The sequence below is a fragment of the Halichoerus grypus genome, chromosome 6 (genome assembly GCF_964656455.1).
Source record: "Halichoerus grypus chromosome 6, mHalGry1.hap1.1, whole genome shotgun sequence".
NCBI classification, from domain to species: Eukaryota; Metazoa; Chordata; class Mammalia; order Carnivora; family Phocidae; genus Halichoerus; species Halichoerus grypus.
Window position 1 is genome coordinate 123,839,523 of NC_135717.1, and position 22,191 is coordinate 123,861,713.

General features: G+C 40.0%; 1 protein-coding gene across 3 annotated transcripts in view; it reads right to left on the bottom strand.

The window, feature by feature from the left end:
• Positions 1 to 356: 356 nt before the first annotated feature.
• Positions 357 to 22,191, bottom strand: part of LRIG3 (leucine rich repeats and immunoglobulin like domains 3) — a 46,746-nt gene continuing 24,911 nt past the window's right edge. For 2 of the 3 annotated variants that reach the window (XM_036115251.2, XM_078076194.1), the window contains exons 4-19: positions 18,168 to 18,299; positions 17,477 to 17,620; positions 16,332 to 16,475; positions 15,896 to 16,039; positions 15,347 to 15,490; positions 14,364 to 14,444; positions 13,388 to 13,459; positions 11,144 to 11,215; positions 10,495 to 10,658; positions 8,207 to 8,527; positions 6,793 to 7,074; positions 5,412 to 5,864; positions 4,460 to 4,618; positions 2,709 to 2,852; positions 2,335 to 2,610; positions 357 to 1,021 (exon numbers count right to left, since the gene is read on the bottom strand). In XM_036115251.2, coding sequence (XP_035971144.2) covers positions 777 to 1,021; positions 2,335 to 2,610; positions 2,709 to 2,852; positions 4,460 to 4,618; positions 5,412 to 5,864; positions 6,793 to 7,074; positions 8,207 to 8,527; positions 10,495 to 10,658; positions 11,144 to 11,215; positions 13,388 to 13,459; positions 14,364 to 14,444; positions 15,347 to 15,490; positions 15,896 to 16,039; positions 16,332 to 16,475; positions 17,477 to 17,620; positions 18,168 to 18,299 — 2,977 coding nt within the window. In that variant the 3' untranslated portion in view covers positions 357 to 776. The other variant, XM_078076193.1, reaches the window with a different exon arrangement.

The window sequence follows — 22,191 nt, forward strand, 5'->3', positions numbered from 1 at the left end:
ACATAGGCATTATTATAATTAAAGAAAGATGGCTTGAACAGTGATTTAAGCAATGGTGGCTGTGCTGCATTATACCAGATTATACCAACAAATCTTTTTTTATTTGTAAAGTTATTGATAAATTAAGGCACCTCTAACCTTTGTAGCTCTTCTTCATTTACAATGTGCTTTCACATACACTAATCTGATTTGAGTCCGTATTAACTCAACACTGTGTGTTAGGCAGAATGGTCATTTTTTTGCTCATATTTTAATGTGCTGAGTATAATTTCCATCAATTTGAGACACGATAATATGAAATTATTAAGCCTAAAATGTGTTGAAAACAATAAAAACTGTAATTGTATAGATGGGGCTTGGGATCAAAATGACACATTTTATTAAATGCAATGTGCAAAATAAAATTAAGTGAACTCTATTCAAAAAGGGTACAAGACAGGTATTATTTAAAATGCTTTAGTACTCGTTTTCAATAAAAAGAAATCTGGCATTATAAAAATACATAAAATAGTCAGGGATTCATACCATTAATTTACATAAGATTTTTTTTTTTTGCGTAAAACAAAGTTAAAATAGTTTAAAAAGGTATTCTTATAAATGAAAGTTACTCCCAGTATAAAATTTTTATAACTTTTTGTAATTTTGGTCCATCTGTATAAATAAGACATTTTATCCTTTTAAAATTCATAACTCCATTTAAAAACATAGGATTCTCTCTTTTAAATAAAAGTCCACTTGAGGTAGTATGTTTGAGCTCTTCTTTGCTCCCATTCAGTCTATGTGTCCAAGTCATAAGACTGAAAATGTGGAGTCCTGTGGTTTTCTAAAGTCTGTTTATAGGTACACGTGTGATTTTCTTGCTGAAAATCTGTCCTTTCTTTCCCATATTCCTCTGACTCAGAGTCCAAGTCTGGGGAAGAACGAGCTTTCAGGTGAAAGGCTCTTGGCTGACAATCCACTGGCTGTCCAAAGCTTGAGAAGGCATCCAGATGAGCTCTCTTCAGCGGCTTTCCAAATGTTCCTGAAAGAAAGAAACCCCTTGAGCATATGGGTCCTTTGGCTAGCATGTACATCAAAACACATTGCAAATGAATGAGCATCTTAGCCCGTAAGCACGAGTAAGTGTTCTCTATAAGTCACTTATAGTATCGGGTGTATGTGCATCCGTGTTACGGAGAGAGAACTCACAGAATGGAGCTGGGGAATGAATACATATGTCCATTCTTTATCACATTTCATCACCTAGAGTAATATTAATCATTGAGCAATGAAGTTCCCCAATATTATTTCTTCCAAATCCTGGCTTTAGTTCTTGACAGTCCACAATTCTCTACGAAGGAGATCTGGATTGCTGGTTCCAAGTAAATTGTGCCTGGATATGGAAAGTTTCTTTCAAAATAATCCTTATGTCTTGCCCTTTCTTCTTTACTGGCAAAATATTTCCACAATTCTCTACGAAGGAGATCTGGATTGTTGGTTCCAAGTAAATTGTGCCTAGATATGGAAAGTTTCTTTCAAAATAATCCTTATGTCTTGCCCTTTCTTCTTTACTGGCAAAACATTATTTAACTGACTCAAATTCTTGTCACAGTCATATAAAAGATATTTTCATTTTTTAAAAAAGAGAATATAAATATACTGTGACAAAATTTCTTAAAAGCTGCATAAAATATTTTAAAATTCTTTTTTTTTTTTAAACAAGACAATTTGTGGTTCATTTTCCCATATCTCCATTCAGTGAAAAGATGATCTCAGTTCTTCCATCCGTTATCCCCATGCACTAGACAAAAAAATTCACAAACGAGTCTTGGCGCTAGCCAGCGTCTACCACCACCAACTTGGGCTTTAAGGCTCTGGCGGTCTCCTCCGCCAAAGCCGTCCAGCTTGGCTGACAAGCAGTTGTTGCCAGGTGGGACACTGTCCACCCTTGGACTATGGTCGAAGGGTGACCCACCAGACATCCCAAACCACAATCATGCAGCGCATACAACTCCACCCCAAAAGCTGCTGTAGCCCAAAACCACTTTTTCCACATGGCTGACAAATGGAGCTCCTAAGTCACTCCCAAAACTTGTCTTCTAGATGATGCCACACACAGAGCTAACCAGAAAGCTCCTAAGGCTTAGTTATGGATTAAACACATAATCAAGTAAAATCCCCCATGTCTGACTTTGCATTTAGGAACACGTATGCTAACTCATAGGATGTCAGGACAACACGATTAAAAAAAAAAAACATTTTTCACAAGTTCGGCATTTGATACTCATTGCTCTCCGACATGCAACTTGGAATAGGAATCCTGAGTCAAGGTGTCTAATAATTTAATAAACTTACCCATGAAAGAATTACTTAAAGTAACTGATGCTGGCTCTGGACTTGGACTAAAACCTAAAGAGGACTTGTTTAGACCCAAACTTCTCATTCCAGGTCCTTCATTTTGAGAGTAAGTAGAGCTGATTAACTTCCTCACGTGTGAAGGCCATCCTATGTCACTGACACTCTGTTCACAGGATTCTTCTGAAGGATAAGGACATGGGTAGCATTCCTTTTTCTTTATGTAACTGGGCTCACAGTGGTCCATTAAGGCTGTTCTCAGGTCAGGGCCACAACCTTTTAAATTTGGCGACAATATCAGAAAGAGACAGAGTTAGTGCTTCTGGAAGTCCCTCCAGGGAACAGAACAGAACTCGGGTAAGAAAACCACATACCTGTATGATAGGCTTCAAACGGATCCGAGCCATACACATTCCCCTTCAAATACACTGGGCCTGAGGACCCCAAAAAGGGACAAAGGAATGGATCCGTGGCAACTTCCACGTCGGCTTCACTACTATTGTCAACATGGCATGTCCCTGTAAAACAGATATCTCAGTCACTGAATGAATTTGATTCAAGTACCCTTCAACATTCTCTCCACTTGGGGGATTTCCATATTTATAGATAAAAATTTTGGATAGAATAGCATATAAAAGAAAAAACTGGAGAAATTTATTGTAGGGTTTTTAAACATTTACTGAGGCCTACGGATTAGTAACTGACTAAATCTGTGCCATCTTACAAAGGGGACTCGATGAACCATTGTACTGGATGCGTTCACCTGGGCGCCGGCCCGCAGTGGCTTCCAAGAGAAACCGATCTGTGTATGCACACTGCAGCCAAGGCGGCCACGGTCCGAAACACACAATGCCATCAGCACTGCCCCCTTCAGATGAGCAGGACCAGCAAGTGGCATTCAACAAGTCATCTCTGAATGCCCAGCTCAAAGATGAGCTTGGCCAAAAAAACCAAAAAACCCCCAAAAAACAAAAAACCGCTATTGTGAGTATCTAAGCCAAACAACCCAGAAATGATGTGCCAGTTAGAAGTGGCCACAGCAGTTGAAGGACAAGAGATGCAGTGCAGGTGAGAGATGCCGCGATGGGCCATGTGCCTGGGAAGCAGGAACTGGGCAGTCCCAGAGAGACTGTGCAAGACGTGATCACTAGTGCTGGTGGCCCCTAGAGCTGCTCACAGCTGACAGATCCCCAGCCCCAGCGTCCAAGCAACACAGCACTATTATGTTCCAGTTCTGTCACTTTAAACTTTCCTAAATGTCTTTTCAGTAAACCCTGCTACATTTGAACAAGCTTGCAACCAAATGAGTCTAACCAGAACACCCACCTGTATGTGCAAATCTTCTATCTCTACACCCTCTGTCACTGCCTTGCCAAACACTTTGTGACTATTTGTTGCAATTTTCATCTCACTACTGCCTACACTATGAGACTGAAAACAAATATTCTTCCCTCTCAACTACGGGGTCCACCGTGGAGCAGATATTCAATAAATGCTTGTGGGAAAAGATGGTAAAATGCTTGAAGAGAATGTCAATAGTTTCCTCTTTTGGAGCCCTTAATGTGTGTCAAGCACCATGCAGTTTTCCAATATCATTTTATTTAATTTCACAACAACCTAATAAGGAAGTACTATGTAATTGCCCAAGGATACACAGTTAAGCGTCAGAAGCGGGTCTTGAACCAAGCTTGTGTGCGTGTATTATGGTGCCTCCATGATTATTCTTAAACCATGCAGTTCTTAAAGCAAGAGTCAGAATTTGATTTCTCTAATACAATTTTAAATCATTTGACTTTTAAGACCATACATGAAACCAGTTAATGTCATTTAAGAAAGGGGAACATTCAGGGCCAAAGAACATTTATAGTGTAAAGAAATTATCACGTTGTATGGAGAAATTAAATCTTAATTCTCCTACTTGTCTTCTCTTAATATCAGAAACAAAGACTTTTCTGGTATTTAAGAAAAAGGCACAATAGTATTTAATTTCAGCTTTGCCAATGGTCTTAGGCCAGTTCCTTAATATACGAGTGTATTGACTGCTTGTGAAAATTAATACTGTATTTGAGCCTTCCATCAGATTATTTCGAGACAACTACAGCCGGTGTTCATTTTAAACACTTACCACTGCTGTCATGTTGTGGTAAGAAAAACCCGCCTCCTGAAGACGTGACAAACTGGTGGTGGCTTCCACTTTCTGAGGAGATGTACCCATCCTGTCTGTCGGCTAAGGTTCCCTGAGATGACAAGTAACTAGGGATATCTGCCGGCAAGTTGGTCTCATCTATAATCCAACAACAGCATTCTGTTAACCACGAACGACCATACATACCCCACAGCCTTCCCTGGTGAACAGTATGTACTCTTTTGGCTTCTGTACAAATCAAATAAATCTACTCCTGAAAACCCACCTTGACTGTCTCGTCTTCAGGTAAGGAAGATGAGGGCTCTGCCGCTCTGGGAAGCACAAGCCAGTTCTCTATTTTATCTTCTATTGGATGCCCTTCCCAAATGTCAAAAACAGATGCTTCAAAAGATAAAGCCTTAGGAATTTTCATGGGGTAGTATCTAAGCTCTTGAATTAAGCTTGATTTCTGCCATATTTCTGACTTAATATCTACCGATATAGGAGTTTGCACATATTAGTCAATTCACAGCCCCCTCCCACTAGTAACAGAATCCTCCCTAGACGCCTGCACACACATATGCACACGGGTACACACATGACAAGAGAGCGCTACGTCAGAGCGTAAACCTCATAAATGAAGGGCTGCTCCTATTCTCCATCACCTCTGTGTGAAGGAGTGAGGCTGTTTTACTCCGTGCTTTGGACTATATCTCACAGCCAATAGGATCTCCCGATAAGGTTTTAACAAAAAAGGATTAATCTTTAAACATCAGCTTTATTTTGGTCTGGGGTGTTATTTTTAGCTAACCATATTCCTGCAGCTTGAAGCAAATGAGTCACCCTTCTCACAGGGCCTTGGGCTGTGGGACACACATTCTGCAAGGAAATTACCACAGGACCACAAACACACATGACTACGGCACCCCGTGCCAAGCTTCTGTTTACACACCTGTGTTGGTGATGCTGCAATCCTCGTTCCTCCGCCTTGTGTGGTATATGATGACCACCCACACAAGCGACGTGCCCACCACACAGCAAACCACTGCTATGATCACGACACCCACGGTGGCCCATCCGTCATCGTCTAAGGACGAGGCAGTCATCTGAGGGGAGTCACAGGTGGGAGTGGGCATTACGCTGAGGCGCACGTTGCCTCTCTCAGTGCCGAGGGTGTTAGACATTTCACACGTGTATTTCCCGGCATCACTGACATCAGAGTCCACAATGATCAGCAGCTGATTGCCTGCTGCAAAAAAGTGCCTTTCGGTGACCACCAAGGGGCTGTCATCCTTGGTCCAGTTCAATCTGGGAGGAGGGCTGCCTCCAGCGATGCACTGCAGGACAGCCGTTTCTCCCTTGGTTACCGTTCGGTCCAACAGGGGCCGCAAAAATGATGGTGTTTCTGAAATGACAAGTTATGTCTTGAATCTCCTGAATGAAATTAGGTTTTGCATATGGTAAGACCTACCACTTGAATTTACTAATATTAGAATCCAACATCGTATTCTTCCACGGCTTCATGCGTATGCTTCGATAAGCCCAAATATGTATACAACATTCAGAATTTCATTTCATTATTTGCCTGTCATTTGTTGTAACACCTGTTAGGGATAATGTTTACTATTTTTTAAATCTCAATCTCTCTCACTCTTGACAAGATTGGGAATGGTGGAAGAGGGGCAATGCAAAAATTCTAGACGTTTCTTAGAGATAGAAAATGTATAAAAGTAATTTCAAGCATGGGGGTATGCTGATGGATAAAAAAAGTCAGAATGTTTACATTTTTAAAAGGAAACTTTCTAGTGCTAAATGACCAAACCTATACATAAATTCTGAAAGCACTTTTAATAATTTGGTGTTCATAGGTTAATTTGCTCAACTCTTCCAAAGATACACATGTGATGAACATGTTCACATTTTTTAAAAAGCTCCTGTTCAGGCAAAAGTTAAAAGACAAACTCTGATTTCCAGAATGGAAGGGTAGGCCAAGAAAAGAGTCGATCTTTCCCAATCTGCTCACAAGTTTTAGATTCTTGTATGTGTTTTATAGTGTGAAGACTACTGGTAGCAGAGCAGAGGAAGGGGGAGGCAACAAAGCATTTACTTTTCCCTGCCCCTTGGAACAGAGGAAGTGGATTCATCTCACCGGCCACAGACTTAAAGATGTAATGCACGCCCGACTTCAAAGCTCCTGAGAAGCCCTCTGTTCTCTCTAGGGAAGGGCAGTGTCCTATGGATTACCTCTCACCCTTACAACTCCTGACACTTAGGGCCTTTGGGTGAGCTAGTATCTTTAATTTCTATCACAGAATCAGACAGCAGCCACTTACCTAGGACAGTCAGAGTTGCATTTGCAGAAATGCTTCCTGCACTGTTCTGAGCTGTGCAGCTATAAACCCCGATGTCCTCGATCTTCACATCCACGATAAAGAACACATCATCCTCAGGCATAACATGCATGCGTCTCTCCCTCGCGGCGGGGAAGTCTGTGCCCCCATCCTTTTGCCAGGCTATCTGTGGGGCTGGATGTCCCAGGGCAGCGCACTCCAAGCGTGCCATGGCCCCAGCGCGGATGGTAAGGTCCATGGGGGTCTTGGTGAAGGAAGGGAGCACTGAAATCAGAGAAAGAATGTGGGCATTATTAGCACTACAGAGTTTTAGAGGTTCATTTTCATTCTTTTTTTTTTTTTTTTAATATATACTTACAAATGCCCCTGCCATAGGTCAGGCTGGGGTTATTTCTGATTGCAAGACAAGGAATCTGAAGTTGAGATGAAGAGATCCCCTCAAGGTTACACACAGGTACAGAAATGATGAAGTCAGGCCGAGACACAGGTCACCTCCTATACAGACTGAAGGTCTTTCTCCTATTTTCCAGTTACTTTTTAGTTTCCTCAGTAATTATCTGTGAGATCTTGGGCAAATCAATTAATCTCTCTGTACCCTGACCACTCACTTCATCATCATCATCTTCTTTTTTTTAAGTCCCTCCTGGTTCTAACATTCTATGACTTTAGATCTGTGTTTCGTCCTACAATTTTAAACTCAAAATTGTTCTATGCATCAGGCCTCAGCAATCATTTATAGAATGAATGCATTAATGAATCATATACAAAAATCTTCTACCATGGAAGGTACAAATGATTAGATAATAGAGTGGTGAGGTTCCTGTCATAAAAAAATGTATTCGGGTCACACAGAGCAAATAATTACATATTTAATTTATTAACAGCAGCTAATACTTATTGCATTTGGTGAGCGTTCACTGTATTCCAGGCTAAGTCCTTTACACCAATTATTTTATCTAATTATCATATCTCTGTAAGGTAGGTACTATTGTTCCTAAGAGAAAGATGTGGAAATGGAGGCACATGAAGGTTAAGGAACTTGGTAAGAGTCACACCGCTATAAGCCGGAGTGGCAGGAATCAAACCCAGATCTCTGAATTAAAGGTGGTGTGCTGGAACGCCTCATGGCCTCCCACATCCGACTCATATATTGTGAACTCCCAAAGAGCACAACCCACGGGTGGCTCATCTCTGTGCTACCCGCCATGATGGGGTCCTAAACGCAATAACTGCTCACGTAGATACCAAGAATCTTAGTTTTGTGGAGTGAGAGGTAGAGAAAGGAAGGGTGAGGTGGGGAGCTGTGAACAGAAGATAGGGTTAGGAATAAGAGAAAGAGAGAAAACCAAATCTAAAAGGTGTCTTTAAATGCAAATGGAAAAGTTAGATCACATACTGTTTACTGTAAGCTTGGCTTTGACAGAGTAGGATGAACCGAAGTGATTGGAGATGACACACTGGTATTTCCCTTCACTGGTAAATTCCACGTTGCGGAGCCGGAGAATGGTGGTGTACTCCATCACCTCGCCCCCTTGGGCCCGCAGGTGTGCATAGTTTTCCATTTCAGCATCATGCAGTAGTTCATTGTCTTTTTTCCAAGCAAAAGTCATTGGGGAGTCACTGCTGCTGGCGGCTGAGCAGATAAAACTCAAATTGGAACCTTTTATTGCCGACTGTGTTTCTGGCTGGACAGTGATCTGGGGCTTAGGAAAATCATCTGTTCAAGATGGAGAGGAGGAAACAGGACAATTTTAAGGCCTAGGAGTCCAAACGCTACTCAGTTTTTAATACCAAGAAACTCAAAACAAGTGAGGGCTTAGGTTTTTACCCTTTGTGTATGTTTCATAGATGGACTAACAGTCCTCATGTTGAAATGATGGCCTGGGAGAGTGTTTATATTCCAAAATAATAGTCTCATCTCAGTTAACGATTGATAAATAGGTGTCAGTCTCTATTTGAAGTGAACAAATTAGTTTATAGTTTATCCTAGGCCCCTTATGCTTTTTTAAATATAAATACAAGAAGAAATCAGCTAAGAAACTTTTAGGCTCATGGATCATCCTTAAACGTTACTGGTAGGAACTGCAATTTTTCCCATGTTATCCACAAATAAGCAGCAGCAAAATTAAGAAATCAATATCACTAAAGACAGCAATTAACACCCCATTTACCAAAAACAGAACCCATATTAAAGAGCAGTAATTTTTAGATAGAGTTGAAACAAATAATCCTCAGCAAAAGAAAAACCATCTCTCAAACTCCCTGTTGAGACCCTGGCTTCAGCATGGGGTTGAGGGTGGACCATCAATCAGGCCGCTGTACTCCACTGTCAGAGCCGCATGATAATTAGAGCTGGGCAACTCTTTCATTCCTAACGGTTATTTTTAGTTCTCTGTGACTTTTTGGAGAAGTTACCTTTTTTGAACTGCACTTTCTTGGGGATGGTCTAAACCCAGAAGGAAACAGCTTAGATCTACCAAAATGTATTATCTGGGTGCTCTGGAAAAAGGACACCCGCGTGCGCGCACACGCATGCATCCGTCTGAGCGAACGGGCTTTGGGAATGCTCTGGAACTCCAATGCTGCTCACTTCCAATACCATGTTGTCATCAAGATGGTTTCTTCTTCTGTATGATTGTTCTAGAATTCTCATCTGATAAATCAATGTTTAGATTCACAATGGAGGGACTGAAAGAAAAATCTAAAGACACCATATACACGTCCCCAAATAATAGAGAGTTCTTATCTTGGGACTAGAGAACTGCGAAATAAGCACCATGGGAAAGGCATGGCTCAGGCCCTTCTAGACGAATGCCAAAAGCTTATTTAGATCCAAAAGCTACATCAGACATTTTATTTCCAGAAACTGTTGGCACTGTTTAATGCTGCAACCTAAAAAAAACGTATTTTTCTTGTACTTGACTAAACAATCGTAGGCAAAGAAGTTTCAAATAAATTTTTAAAGGCCAATGTAAAATTAGGTTCTGTAATATCTTAACACACATGCTAAAATTTAAGCTAACTTTGATTTTGTGTTCTATATGCACGTTTATTTTTACAAAGGTCTCCATGGCAGTGAATAGTAAACAGCAGTGTAGTGTAGTCCACAGAAGTCTGCAGCAGGAAGAGGAGAACCTGGGGTTTTGATCCGGATCTGCTGACTAGCTACGTGAGGTTTGAGATTTCTAGCGCTGAGATTGTTAGACACTAAAACAATGGACCTTACGCTGACTGATAATAAATTCAAACTTTCTATTACATGTAATGCTTTAACCACTAGGAGCAAAATTTTTAGCAGCCTGTAAATCACAAGCTGATAATTTTCCCCCTGTACCCCAACACGCAGCATTGACACGGGTTAGGTTCAGCGTCTCCACAAGCCAGTCACTTCCCACTTCACAGACGCAGATACTGAGATTTAGGGAGGAGGGGGGGTTGTGACTGCCCATCAGTTCTCCCAAGATCTAAGGTCCTTGTTCCACCCAACCCCCCTGATGTCCAAACAAAGACATTTAAGGAAACTCTTTCTCATCTGTAACATTAAAATCATCAGCACACTATAGATCCATTTTCATCTACCTCAGCAGATATAAAAGCTTCATTAAGAGAATATAAGCTTATTCAAGACCATTTGTTGGAGGGAAAAAAAGAAGAATGAAGGCAGAGGCAACAGTTACAACTCACCACACACAAAGCCATCTGGGCTAACAGCAAAAATACTTCTTCCTTTTAGCAGCTGAGGATGGGCGCAACTGGCATTTACAAAGCTCTGAAAGTTGTTTTCCGCCACCCACTGTGGAAGCCATTTTAGTTGGCAATCGCACAAAAGGCTTGATGTATTTAAATGCCTGAGGAGAGTAATTACGTTCAATTTGTTTTATATGAAATGCAGATTCTACGAGTAAACTAACTCAAGTAAATATTAACAAAGCAATGAATGTGGAAACCAAATACACACACCCCATGCAATAAATATTCTCTAGTCCATCTTAAAATGTACGAAATATTAGCACCATGTTGTTGTTCTTACTGACCTACTGAGGGAGAAGTGCTAATATATTTAAAACACCTCACTCCTGAAGGCTTGCTATCATGATCAGGTCCCACAAATTTAAATTGCAAATTCGTAACAGAAACAAAAAAACTTCTCAACAAAAGAAACAAATCGCCAACTCCCTTTGCTTTCTGGTATAAAAATTAAGTAACGCTAAGAATGCGCTAGATACATTTTATAGACACGTGATCTAGGCTGACATCCCCCCCCCCCCCGCCCCGACAGCTTCCCTGACACCATTTTTCATTTGAAATTCTTGGAAAGAAAAGGAAAGCTTACAATTGCTGAAGTTTCTTCATTTGTGAAAATGCATTGCCTTGTAATGACATGATTGCGTTGTCACTCAGATCTCTGAAAACAACCAAATTGAATACTTTAGAGGGAATCACTGCCTGCCTCAGGCAAAAGCTGGGCCCACACTGCCCACCCCATTCACCAAACTACTCCATGTGCTGAAATGCACCAACTGGGCAACTCCAGAAGAACCCATTAGGAAGCTTGGATCAAAGAACACGAATATTTGTACCAGAGGCAGGTTCTGTCACAGTAAAAAAGATTTGCTTTATATCATCATGTCCAGGTTATTTGACTCATGAGGGCCTAAGCTGTTCTGCTGTATTTTTTTTTATAGTTTTATGGTTTGTTCTGCTGTATTATTTTATTGTGTTTCTCAATATTCAAATTAGTAACCAATAGTAACTTTTAAATACACAAGTAAAATTTCTCATAGTTACGCTTTTTAAAAAAACCCATCATGTATAAAATACTTTCTATGACATGCACTGCGTTAAATGATTTACATTTACGTAGTATTACATTTATTCCTCATAGCAACCCAAAAGAATATGGTTTTACTACCTTGTTCACCATGAAAGGGGAAGATGTGAACTCAATTATTTTCCATTTCAAAACCTATGCTCTTGGTCAGTAACCCATTCTGCCACACACAACTCACTAGTAGAGACAGTAAGGCATTCAGACAAGATGTACTTGCTTTTAAAACACACTTTGGGCAGGACATTTATAAAACCAGAGAATATTCTAGGCTGACTTTATTTTTAACTAGTACTTACAAGCAGTTTGAATTAAAGCACTCTCCACAATGATTACTACTCTGTTTTTCTTCATCGGGTCAGAGTATACATAAAGGATTCTGAATGAGATGAGGGTCAACAGAGGACAAAGGTACCAAACATGGGCAGAGAAAGAGGCTGGGAGAGTCAAGACGGTTTAAAAAACTGCAGCAGAGGTTAATACTCCACTGATCCACTAATTCCACTTTCCCAGAAATGAAATGGGTCAGATGACAAACCCTTTGGCTAGTTTCCCTTTGAAAATAATTTGTTTCAAGAAGTCCAGCAACACTGTTCCGCCCTTCCAAATTCTGCTTTGCAGAACCATCTGACTCCAGCCTGAATTGCTTCTGTCAGCGTGGCTAGCAATCCAAACCTCCCTCAAACTAATAAATGAGTCAGAAGACAACAAGGTGGTCACAGACAATGGCGAAATCGTCTCTCTCAACACACAGTGCAAATGTGGGTTTGCCCAAATGTGTTCCAAACTTCTTTTGTCCAAGTTGATATTAAAACTTTTGGCTATAAACATTCCCTACTAGAGTGGAGATATTTTACATCACTTTGTACTTTTTCTGTACAAGTGGAAATATTCCCATGGTTGTAAGAAGCTGGTTGGTTCAGTGCCCATGCAGGTCCTGACTCCTATCAAGGCTGGCTAGCTTGCCCTCCTAGTGGCTGGAAGGATCTGCGTTCCCTAAATGTCATTTCAAAAACATGTGAGGGGGTGGCGCAGAGACTGAAGACAAGAGCTAGTGTGGCACAAGGACACGGACAGCAGAGGCAGCCCTGGTGCGAGTCCTGCCTCGGGCAACTGCGAGCCGATGCGCTGGTAGCAAAACCGAACAAGAGAAAGAACGAAGGTGGGAAAACAGGTTTTACGTTTTATAATTAAACAACAGCAATGACAAACTAATAAAAGTCTCAAAGTAGTGTCACTACCCTCCTAATGTCACTCCTAAGGACCGTGGGAAATTGCTTTTTTAATCTTTAAAATGAAAGTCACCATCTTAACTGTTCAACAGAATCAATGGATACTCAAAACCTCCACTTCTTAAAAATAAAGGTACCAGGAGCTACTGGATAATTTTCTCATGAGGATTAAATGAGACTATATATAAATACCTGGCATAATGCCTGATGTATAGTAAGTGTGCACAATAAATGGTAGGTTTTTGAAAATTACATATATCACTACTTAAGAAAAATAACTGAAAGAAAACCCAATAATGTATAGTGATGTCCTCAAATGCAAAGGAAAATGTATACCTATATACTTTCATATAGATACAGATACGTAGATAAACTGGTAGAAGATAAGCAGATGTGTAAATATACTTTATGGTACAGAGAGAATGCCAACAAAATTAGATTCTAGTTTATCTTTCATGACACATAAATAGGTAACCATCTTAGACTCCTTTAGGGTAACTAAATTCCAGTCACTCACAGATGTTCTAATGCGTCCAAACCGGTAAAGGCTTTTTTGGTAATAGATCGAATCCGGTTTCCCTGGAGTATTCTGAGGGGGGAAAAGAAAAGTTACAATGGAATAGTTAAAGCCCCATTTGGGGGTGGAATTCTCATGAAAAGAACCTCTTTTAAAATCAATGTGGGGGAAAAAAAATCATTGTGAACAATTCTATTTTCTTCAATTAAATGATATACCCTGTACAAACGTATTCATGCCATCTATTTCAGTAATATAGTTCAGCATGGTCTCAAAGCATTCAAGAGAGAACCGGCAAATATAGGTCTTCAATAAGTTACTCCGGCGGTTAAATTAAAGACGTGATTTTCAAAGTCTTCTTAGGAAGAGGTAGAAACTTCCTTCCAGGTAAATGGTCTCAGAACTATAATTAGTAAAACAGACAATAGTGGAGGTCTTCTCCTTACGCTCCCTGCCCATGGGTAGTTTCATCATCCACGGAAGTTTAGGGCTATATGGAACTCGACTTGAAAACTTAGGACACAGGGTCCGGCCACCGACAGGGCCACTGTAAGGCGAACAGAAGCAGGTTTCTGCCTGGACTGCCTGGAGCCTACAGCAGTGTTACCAGTGGGCACTGGGGCTCGCCACTTACAGATTCTGTGAGCAGAACGCAACACTGAAAGTTCCAAAATGGTGAGATCGGGAGTGTCCTTCCACACAACGATAATCCCAAGATTCTAAGCACTTGAAACAATTTAAAATTCTGGGCTGGATATTAAAATAAGTCACAGCTCACCAAAGTGTTGGAGAAAACCGCCATACCAAGGAAGAAAAGCTAATTAATACCCATCTTGTATAACAACACTCATCTGGGGAGATGACCAAGGGAAGAGACCAGATTCAGCCTCTAGTTCTAAACTCTCTCATCCTGCAGAATGGACTTCAACAGGTGTAGGTCAGACAGGGAGGCAACCATGAAGCAAATCCTACTCACAGCCGCCTCAGTTTGTCAAGCCCAGAGAAGGCACCGTTCATATCTTCAATAGTCCAGGAAATTTCATTGTTCTTCAGATCCCTAATTATAAGAAGAAATGTTACTGAAACTGGTACCAGGCACTTAACAAAAGATATAAGCATTCTCCTTAGAGAGACTCTCAGAAAGCTAAGATTGCCACCCAGGAGGCATGTAATTCGTAATAAATTCCTCATAATCCCCCACATCATCTCCACCCCTTTCAAAACAATAGAAAACGCTTTCCCTCTCCCAACACTAAGTTTTTGTCCAAAATCAGGACAGTTGATTCTGTCCTATTAATTCCTCTATCAAGATGACTAAATTCTGAAAGACCCGAACAATCTGAAAAATACATTAAACTTTAAAACCACCACTCCAACCACACAAGTAGGAGCTGGCCAAAGCACACAGCATGTCTTTCAATTATGTAATGCTTCAAATAGTGAACAGAGCAAAAGTTTCTGACAGTGCAAAAACAAAAAAGCCCATTGCACAACATTAAAATGAACATTTCAGAGATTCTTCAAAGGTCAATTAATCCAACTCTGCCTTCTTCCTCTTAGGACAGAGATCAAGTCTGGATATGATAAACAGGCATCTTCCTTTGCTGCCCTTTGTACATCTTTTATGTTCTGGGTACTTTTCTAATCTGCATTTTTATAAAGAAAAATCAGTGGATTTAAAATCGTTTCCCTTTTGAGCAGTTACCAACTTCCTGGAGATCCTGAGAAGGCTAAGTGTAATCACCAAACCAATCTGATCATTGTCCTTTTTAATCCCTCTAAGAAACACATATGGATGAAATGGACTGATTTTAATCAAACTGATCTGGGAAAGATTAAGACACTACTTTCTGAGTCTGTACATATTTCCCTTCACAACAAAGGAAATCTGCTTGGAGAAAAGTGGGCACATTTAGGAACCAATTAGGTTCATGTATGGAGAACAAAATGTGTACTTACAAAGTCTTTAAACTGGAAAGCCCCCGGAAGGCACAATCAGCAATGTAGCTGACTTTGTTATTCCCAATGTGCAGTGTATTTAGTAAGCTTAGGCCCAGGAAGCTTGAATCATCCAACCTCGATAAGTGATTGAAAGTTAGGTCCCTGTAAAAAAAAAACAAAAAACAAAAACAAATAATAGCCTTTATTTTCCAATTCAACACAATGATTTGTTTTCAAACAACAGGTAATATATGTAACCACAATAATCCTTATTTTAACGCTCTGCCTTCTTAATAATACTCAGGTAAACATGATTTCTAATCCTAGTAATTAAAAAAAATTCTCTTTATTTGAAAATAGCCCATCACTGATTTAGCCCATGTGCCCTAGAACTCAAACAGCACAGTTGGCTTCAACTTATCACAACAAAAATATGACTAGGTTGCATGTGAAAAAAGCTGTCACCTTGGAAACTTTGTTATGAAAATTTCACAGATCAGTGGTAAGAAGCTCATGCTCTGGCATGATCCCTGCTCTCGAACCTGAGGAGAATAAAAGGCAACTCACAGCTCACTGAGTTTCTGGCAGAACTCCCAGGCATCAGGGCTGATCCTGTTGATGGCATTTTGGCTGAGATGAAGTTCCTGCAGCATCAGCAAGCCGTAAAGCCAGCCTTTGGTAATCTCTGTTAGGTTGTTATGGTCCAGCTGCCTACATTTACAGTAAGAATCAAAAGCAGGATCAAAAGTTCATTATCTAGTCTCTTCAAAGGAGACATATGATTACAACCTATTACATATTCCTATTGTTACAAGATGTTTAGCTTTTGTTATATAAAGACATCAGCAAAAAATACCACGGGCTTATAAATTCTCAGTCATGTTACCTGAAACAAAACTGAGTATTAAATTATAAGATTGTAAATTATGAGATTTTAACATAGGATTTCATAGCACTCCACAATCATACTACCGAAGCAGGAACTGTGATAAGCCACACTTACAAGATCTCCATGTTGCTCAGCCCCCAAAAAGCTCCATCCATAAGTTTTGTTACTCCATTTCTTTGCATTTTCAGAGACTTCAGAGCACCGAGCCCTTGGAATGTGAGCCCATCTACGTTTTTAATCTTGTTCCGGTTCAGTTCACTGCATTGGATAGAACAGTTAAACAGCTTATACGACAAAATTCTGGAGGTGGTAATAAAATGTGACATTACTACAATATAGTTAAACCAGCCTGTATTAAATTACACAGAAGGTTTTAAATTTCTAAACATTTTTATTGAGAAGAATTCGGATTTATTAGCAGGGAGTGAATTTCCTCCTGAAATGTGTGATATATTTTTGGAATAGTGAAATATTGAAACTAGACTACGCTTTAATTTCTAAAACGCTTATCAACTCAATGTATTTGTTTTCAGATTATCCAGAGTGAGTATACTGAATATTATGTTAAAACATGAAGTCAATTCAGGGGCAGGGCTTATTCTGCTTACAAAAGTTGGTTACTCTCTCTTTCACGGTTCTTTTTCTGTTTAATGCTTTCTCTTCAAGGCAGTCATTTTCAACCTTGGTTGCACACTGAAATCACCTGGAGAGTTTTAAAAATTACCGAAGCCTGGATCTTACCCCCAGAGATTCTAATATAATTGGTCTAGGGTGTGGCCTGGACATTGGGATTTTTAAAAGCTCCCCAGTGCCTATAATGTGAAGCCAAGTTTGAAAACCACTATATTGTAGGAGCCTGTTCACAGATCGTTCCACCACTATTAACGAGACAGCTCTTTGCAGCCACTTAAGCTATTAGAGCCTCCTGGAGTTGTCGGTATTATTTTCATAAACCACAGCTGTTGGGCGTCACCATGATTTCGCCAGTGCCACAACGATGCCTTTGTATGGAGATCGTTCAGTGACGACACTGTTCATTCCTTCAGTAACAATCGAACCTGCCCTGTCAGGCAGGAGTCTGCACTAGGTGACTGTGAAGGCTCTTTCCGATTCAGAAATTCGGCCACTCTAGTTCCCGAAGGAAAGAGAGCCACATCCTTGCTTCTAAACTCCTTCGGTCACGTTGTGGATTTTAGGCAACAGACACCAAGGGCTCAGAGGAGATGAAGAAACACCGTCTAAGAGAATATCTTACTTACAGGTGCTGCAGTTGGGGCAGTTTAAACATCTTGGGTGGGATAGCTGAGATTCGGTTCCTGTTCAGTTTCAACACCAGGAGTGTGCTGGCCAGATTGTCAAAATACCCAGGTTCCATTAAAGTGACTCGGTTGCTGTTGAGATACCTGTTAAAAGTTTGAAGATGAGCTTCTCCTTCTGGCTCTTTGGAAAGTTAAAACACATATACTCTCTGTATTATAATCTCCAGAGAACCTAACCATCATTTGTATCAACGGACACTTAAAAATTAAGTCTTTGGGTCCTTTTGGACCAACGTTGACTACGATTCACACATACTGCTAAGGAAAGAGTGACTGGAATATTTGAAAGGTATAAAAATTTGTTATAGATGCTTATCCAATTTTTATAAAATTCACTTATTAATGAAACAAAGAGTGATTTAATTTTTTAAAGAAGCACTTTTAATTCCACATAGTTTTTCTAATAAAGGATGCCTAATTTTTTGTAATCCGAAAGTGCAACAACAAAATAAAGACTGTGGTTATTTGGGTTTATAGCAAATTACACATCAATAAGAAAGTTACGTTGCTGATACACCAGCAGTTAAAAAAAAAAGGCAGATTTTGTTACATCTTAAAGTTGATTTTTTATTATTATGACATGGTATTTTCATCATAGGTGAGTATTTTTGTTAAAGAAGACTTGACTTACAGATATTTGAGTTGTAGAGGCGGAAGGGGAGTTTTAAGCTCTGTAATATTATTGCTGCTCAGGTCCAAAGTTTCGAGGGATTGAAATTGTTTCAGATGTTCAGGTAATATTTCAACAATTCTGTTTCCAGCTCTGGAATTTAAGGATAGCACAGGTGACAGGGTTAATAATAATACAACAATCTGAAAGGTGAGAAATATTTTCTATTCCTAATCTGTTCTTCAGAAATATGGAAAACTACAGTTCTAAAGCTGTACTTTTAAAAGTTAAACAGCAATTCTTATGTCACTTTAATTTCACCTTAAATAGTAAATCATCATATTAGAATGTATGAAAGCACTCCTATATAAATCTGGGTGTGTTTAACAGCTGTGGCTATCCAAACGCTAAGCACCTAAATAAACACTGTCTGATTTTTATCTTTTTTTTTGGTTACCAGTCCATCTTCCTTATCATTTTATTAAATGGTATATAAATTGACTAACACTGAGTTGGCATTCCAGGCACTGATGTGTTAGTTCCCTGTTCTTTTTCTTGATTCCTAATCTATTTCTAATTCTTCTCCTGAACAGTACCCATACGACAGGTACCAATGAACTTAAAATACTCATCAGATTGGTTTTTTCTTTTTTCAAGCCATGCTAGAGAGCTCTCTTTTTCTTCAAGAAATAGCAAGTTTCAAGGTATTGCCACAGTCTTCGAAACCAGTGGATATGCTCCAGGGCTTTGAATATTATAAAGGTTATTATGGAAAAGCACACCAGTCTAAATAATCTCTATTTAATTAGATTAATAGTTTGACATTAACAGTCTTAAACACCAGACCATGATGACCAATATGGTAGCCACATGTAGCACTTTAAATTAAAATTAAAGGTTAAAATTCAGTTCCTTAATCACAGTAGCCACATTTCAGGTTCTCAACACCCACATGTGCTTGGTGGCTGTCAAATGGGTCAGTGCACATACAGAACATTTCATCACTGAAAGTTCCATTGGTGAGCCCTATACTACACCACAGATGAAAAACAAAACAAAACAAAAGAGGCCAAGTCAAATCTCTTAAAAGGTCAACAGTACAACAGCTTTCAAGGGGAAATTCAACACTAAATGACAATCTTGCTAGAAAACAGGAATCAAACTGATGTGCAAGCCATCTTATTTGTCATATTAGATCAGGGAGCCTGCACTTTTTAGACCATCATTTGGCAGGGGAAAACAACATGTCAACGTAGGAAGGCCAGGATGAAAACAAACTCCACTTACAAAGAAGGTCTCTTTACAACCCACGGAACAATGAAAGAATCTGAAGGCTCTAGGCAGAACTCTATACATGATATGTCACACACTGCTATTTTTATACATAGTCTATGGGTAAGCCTCATTTAATGAGAAAACTTAGGAAATACATCTCATGTGTGTATCTTTCTACCAATACCGTATTTCTATAGTGCTTTGAGAGTTTCATTATAACACATAGGCCTCTCACCATCTCAGAAGGTCCTTGAGTTAAGAGTACCTTCTCTGCCATACTCTGAGCTCCTCTGAAGTAGGGGGATAGGTCTCTACCCCTCTGTCCTGGACTGCGCATGAAACCTAAGAACGTTGAGAACATCTCAAATGTCAAGCTGAGGCTAAGCACTGTTCATACAGTATGCCATTTAATCATAGAAATGTTTCTCTAGTAGAGATATTATAGATAATTGTAAAATTAGGAAACCAGAGCTTTTAACCTATGAGGCCATACTGGTCCCAAAGCAATCGCTGAAGGCTAGTTTCATAGAATACACTGTCAAATATATTTTGGCAATTAAGTTCTTATGTGGAGATGCACCCCCAGAAAGGGCCACAACTTCTCACCCTTGCAGAAATGCTGAACTTCTGGTTTCAAACTAATGTGGGAATCAACACTGGCTCATGGAGCCATCACCATGCCAACACTAAGGATGCCCTGGAAACAGGGTCTCCCCAGTCTTGCTTGCACCCCAGAAAGACAACCCAGGGGTGTGCATATGTTTGCCATCCACCAGAGGAGAAGACCAACTTCCTGAATACATGCCAATGTCAGGTGCTGATTTCCCCACAGGAAAGAACAATAAGGGGAGAAAACAGGTTGGACCTTTTCTATTTAAACAACAACAAACAAAACTTCTCAAAACATTGTTAAAATCCTCCATATGTTACTTTTTTTTTTTTTTTTTTAAAGATTTTATTTATTTATTTGACAGAGAGAGACACAGCGAGAGAGGGAACACAGCAGGGGGAGTAGGAAGCAGGCTTCCCGCCGAGCAGGGAGCCCGATGCGGGGCTCGATCCCAGGACCCTGGGATCATGACCTGAGCCGAAGGCAGACGCTTAACGACTGAGCCACCCAGGCGCCCTCTCCATATGTTACTTTTAAGGACTGCAGGGAATCATGTGTTTTGATCCAGGTCATCAGGGAATCTAACTCTTCACTCGGAAGTTATCCTATACAAGGTAACAGGCATAGGTGATAGATCTTAAAAGCTGAATTTGTCTGTGATTACAGTAAGGTTTAAAAAAAAAAGCGGGGGGTAACAGTCCTATTTACAAGTAACAAGTATCAAGCCCCTTAGTCTCCCGTAAAGTCTTACAGACTTTGTTTAGAGTCAAGTCAGCCATGACCTCTGATTTTGACCATTTCCCACATCTGGATTTGCCAGTGTATAAACTCCTTGATCTAGTTGTGAGGTACAGGGGAATGCAAGCAAGACAATTAGTCAATTTCTAGATCCCGGAGATGGATTTAGTCCAAGAGACAAGCCACAGGGCCTTAGGGTCAGGGTGTGTGGGTTAAACAAAACCACACTTTAGGGGACAAAAATGTTCTCTTAAACACATAACCCAAATGTTTGCATTACCAGGATGTCCTCCCACAAACAGCAGAGTAACCCTGAAATGCTCCCCTCTCTCCAACGCCCCCCCCCGCCCCTAGTCACTGCCTCCCCTCAAACTCTGCATCTGGTTTTGGCCCCCCGGGCTGTCTGAGGCTAGGACAGCCACACTTAACATTTAACAACACAAAGAAAGTGCTCAGCTATAGATTTTTGCAATAAATGGAACAAACTGGTTTTTTGTGGGAGGGAGAGGGAGACCCACAGGTGTCTATCACGTTGGTCAAATAAGGCTACGAGTTAGATAACAGGCCATACAATCTTTGGTTTATGTGTTCATTTGTTTATTAAGTAATTATGAACAAGGTATTAAAACTGCCAATTACTTGAGTGACGAATAAAATTTTCCTTGCAGTTAAAGTATGCTCCAGCCAAAGCCAGCAATTTCCTGAATTGCACACTTCCTAAATTGCAGTGTGAAAGTGCTCAGTTACAGATGGAGCGTGCACAGTGCCCTCTTTGTCAGCCCTGCTTCCTCGCACAAAAATCCTTTACAACTGCCAGGATAATAGTCCCTGTATCACAGAATTTTAACTCTGTGCTAATGGAACTGAATTAAATCCAAATACCAGCTTCATATTAGCTCTCAGACTAACTGACAAATAACCACCTGATATGTCCCAGTTTAAACAAAACAAACTTGCTCTATATCATGCAAGAGTTTTTAAAAAAGGAGACAACTCCATTAAAACTAGATTGAAAAATCTTTTTAATCACCTAAAACCCTCAAAATAAACATAATTCTAATAGAGTTGGTCATGAATAGCTGCTTCTAAAAGACAAAGATTGAATTCAACTCCAGCTTTAATTTTTCTCCAAATATGGATAAATGCCAAAACTGATGAACACACTGAAAGCATTGCGGTTAATTAATATTTTTGGCAGGATGTGCAATGCTTTAAGAAAACAAACAAACTGTGTGAATACCTTTTTCCATGACTTGATGTGGAAGTACCATCTTTCCATTGTTCAAAAATCACAGTATGTAAGTCGTGTAAGTATTGGAAGGCATTGCAACCTTGTGCAAATCCACCTCAAAAGGACAGCGAACATTTTGGTCATCTGTGTCTGTTGACAGTACAAGGTGTTCCAGGGTCAAATCACTGCCG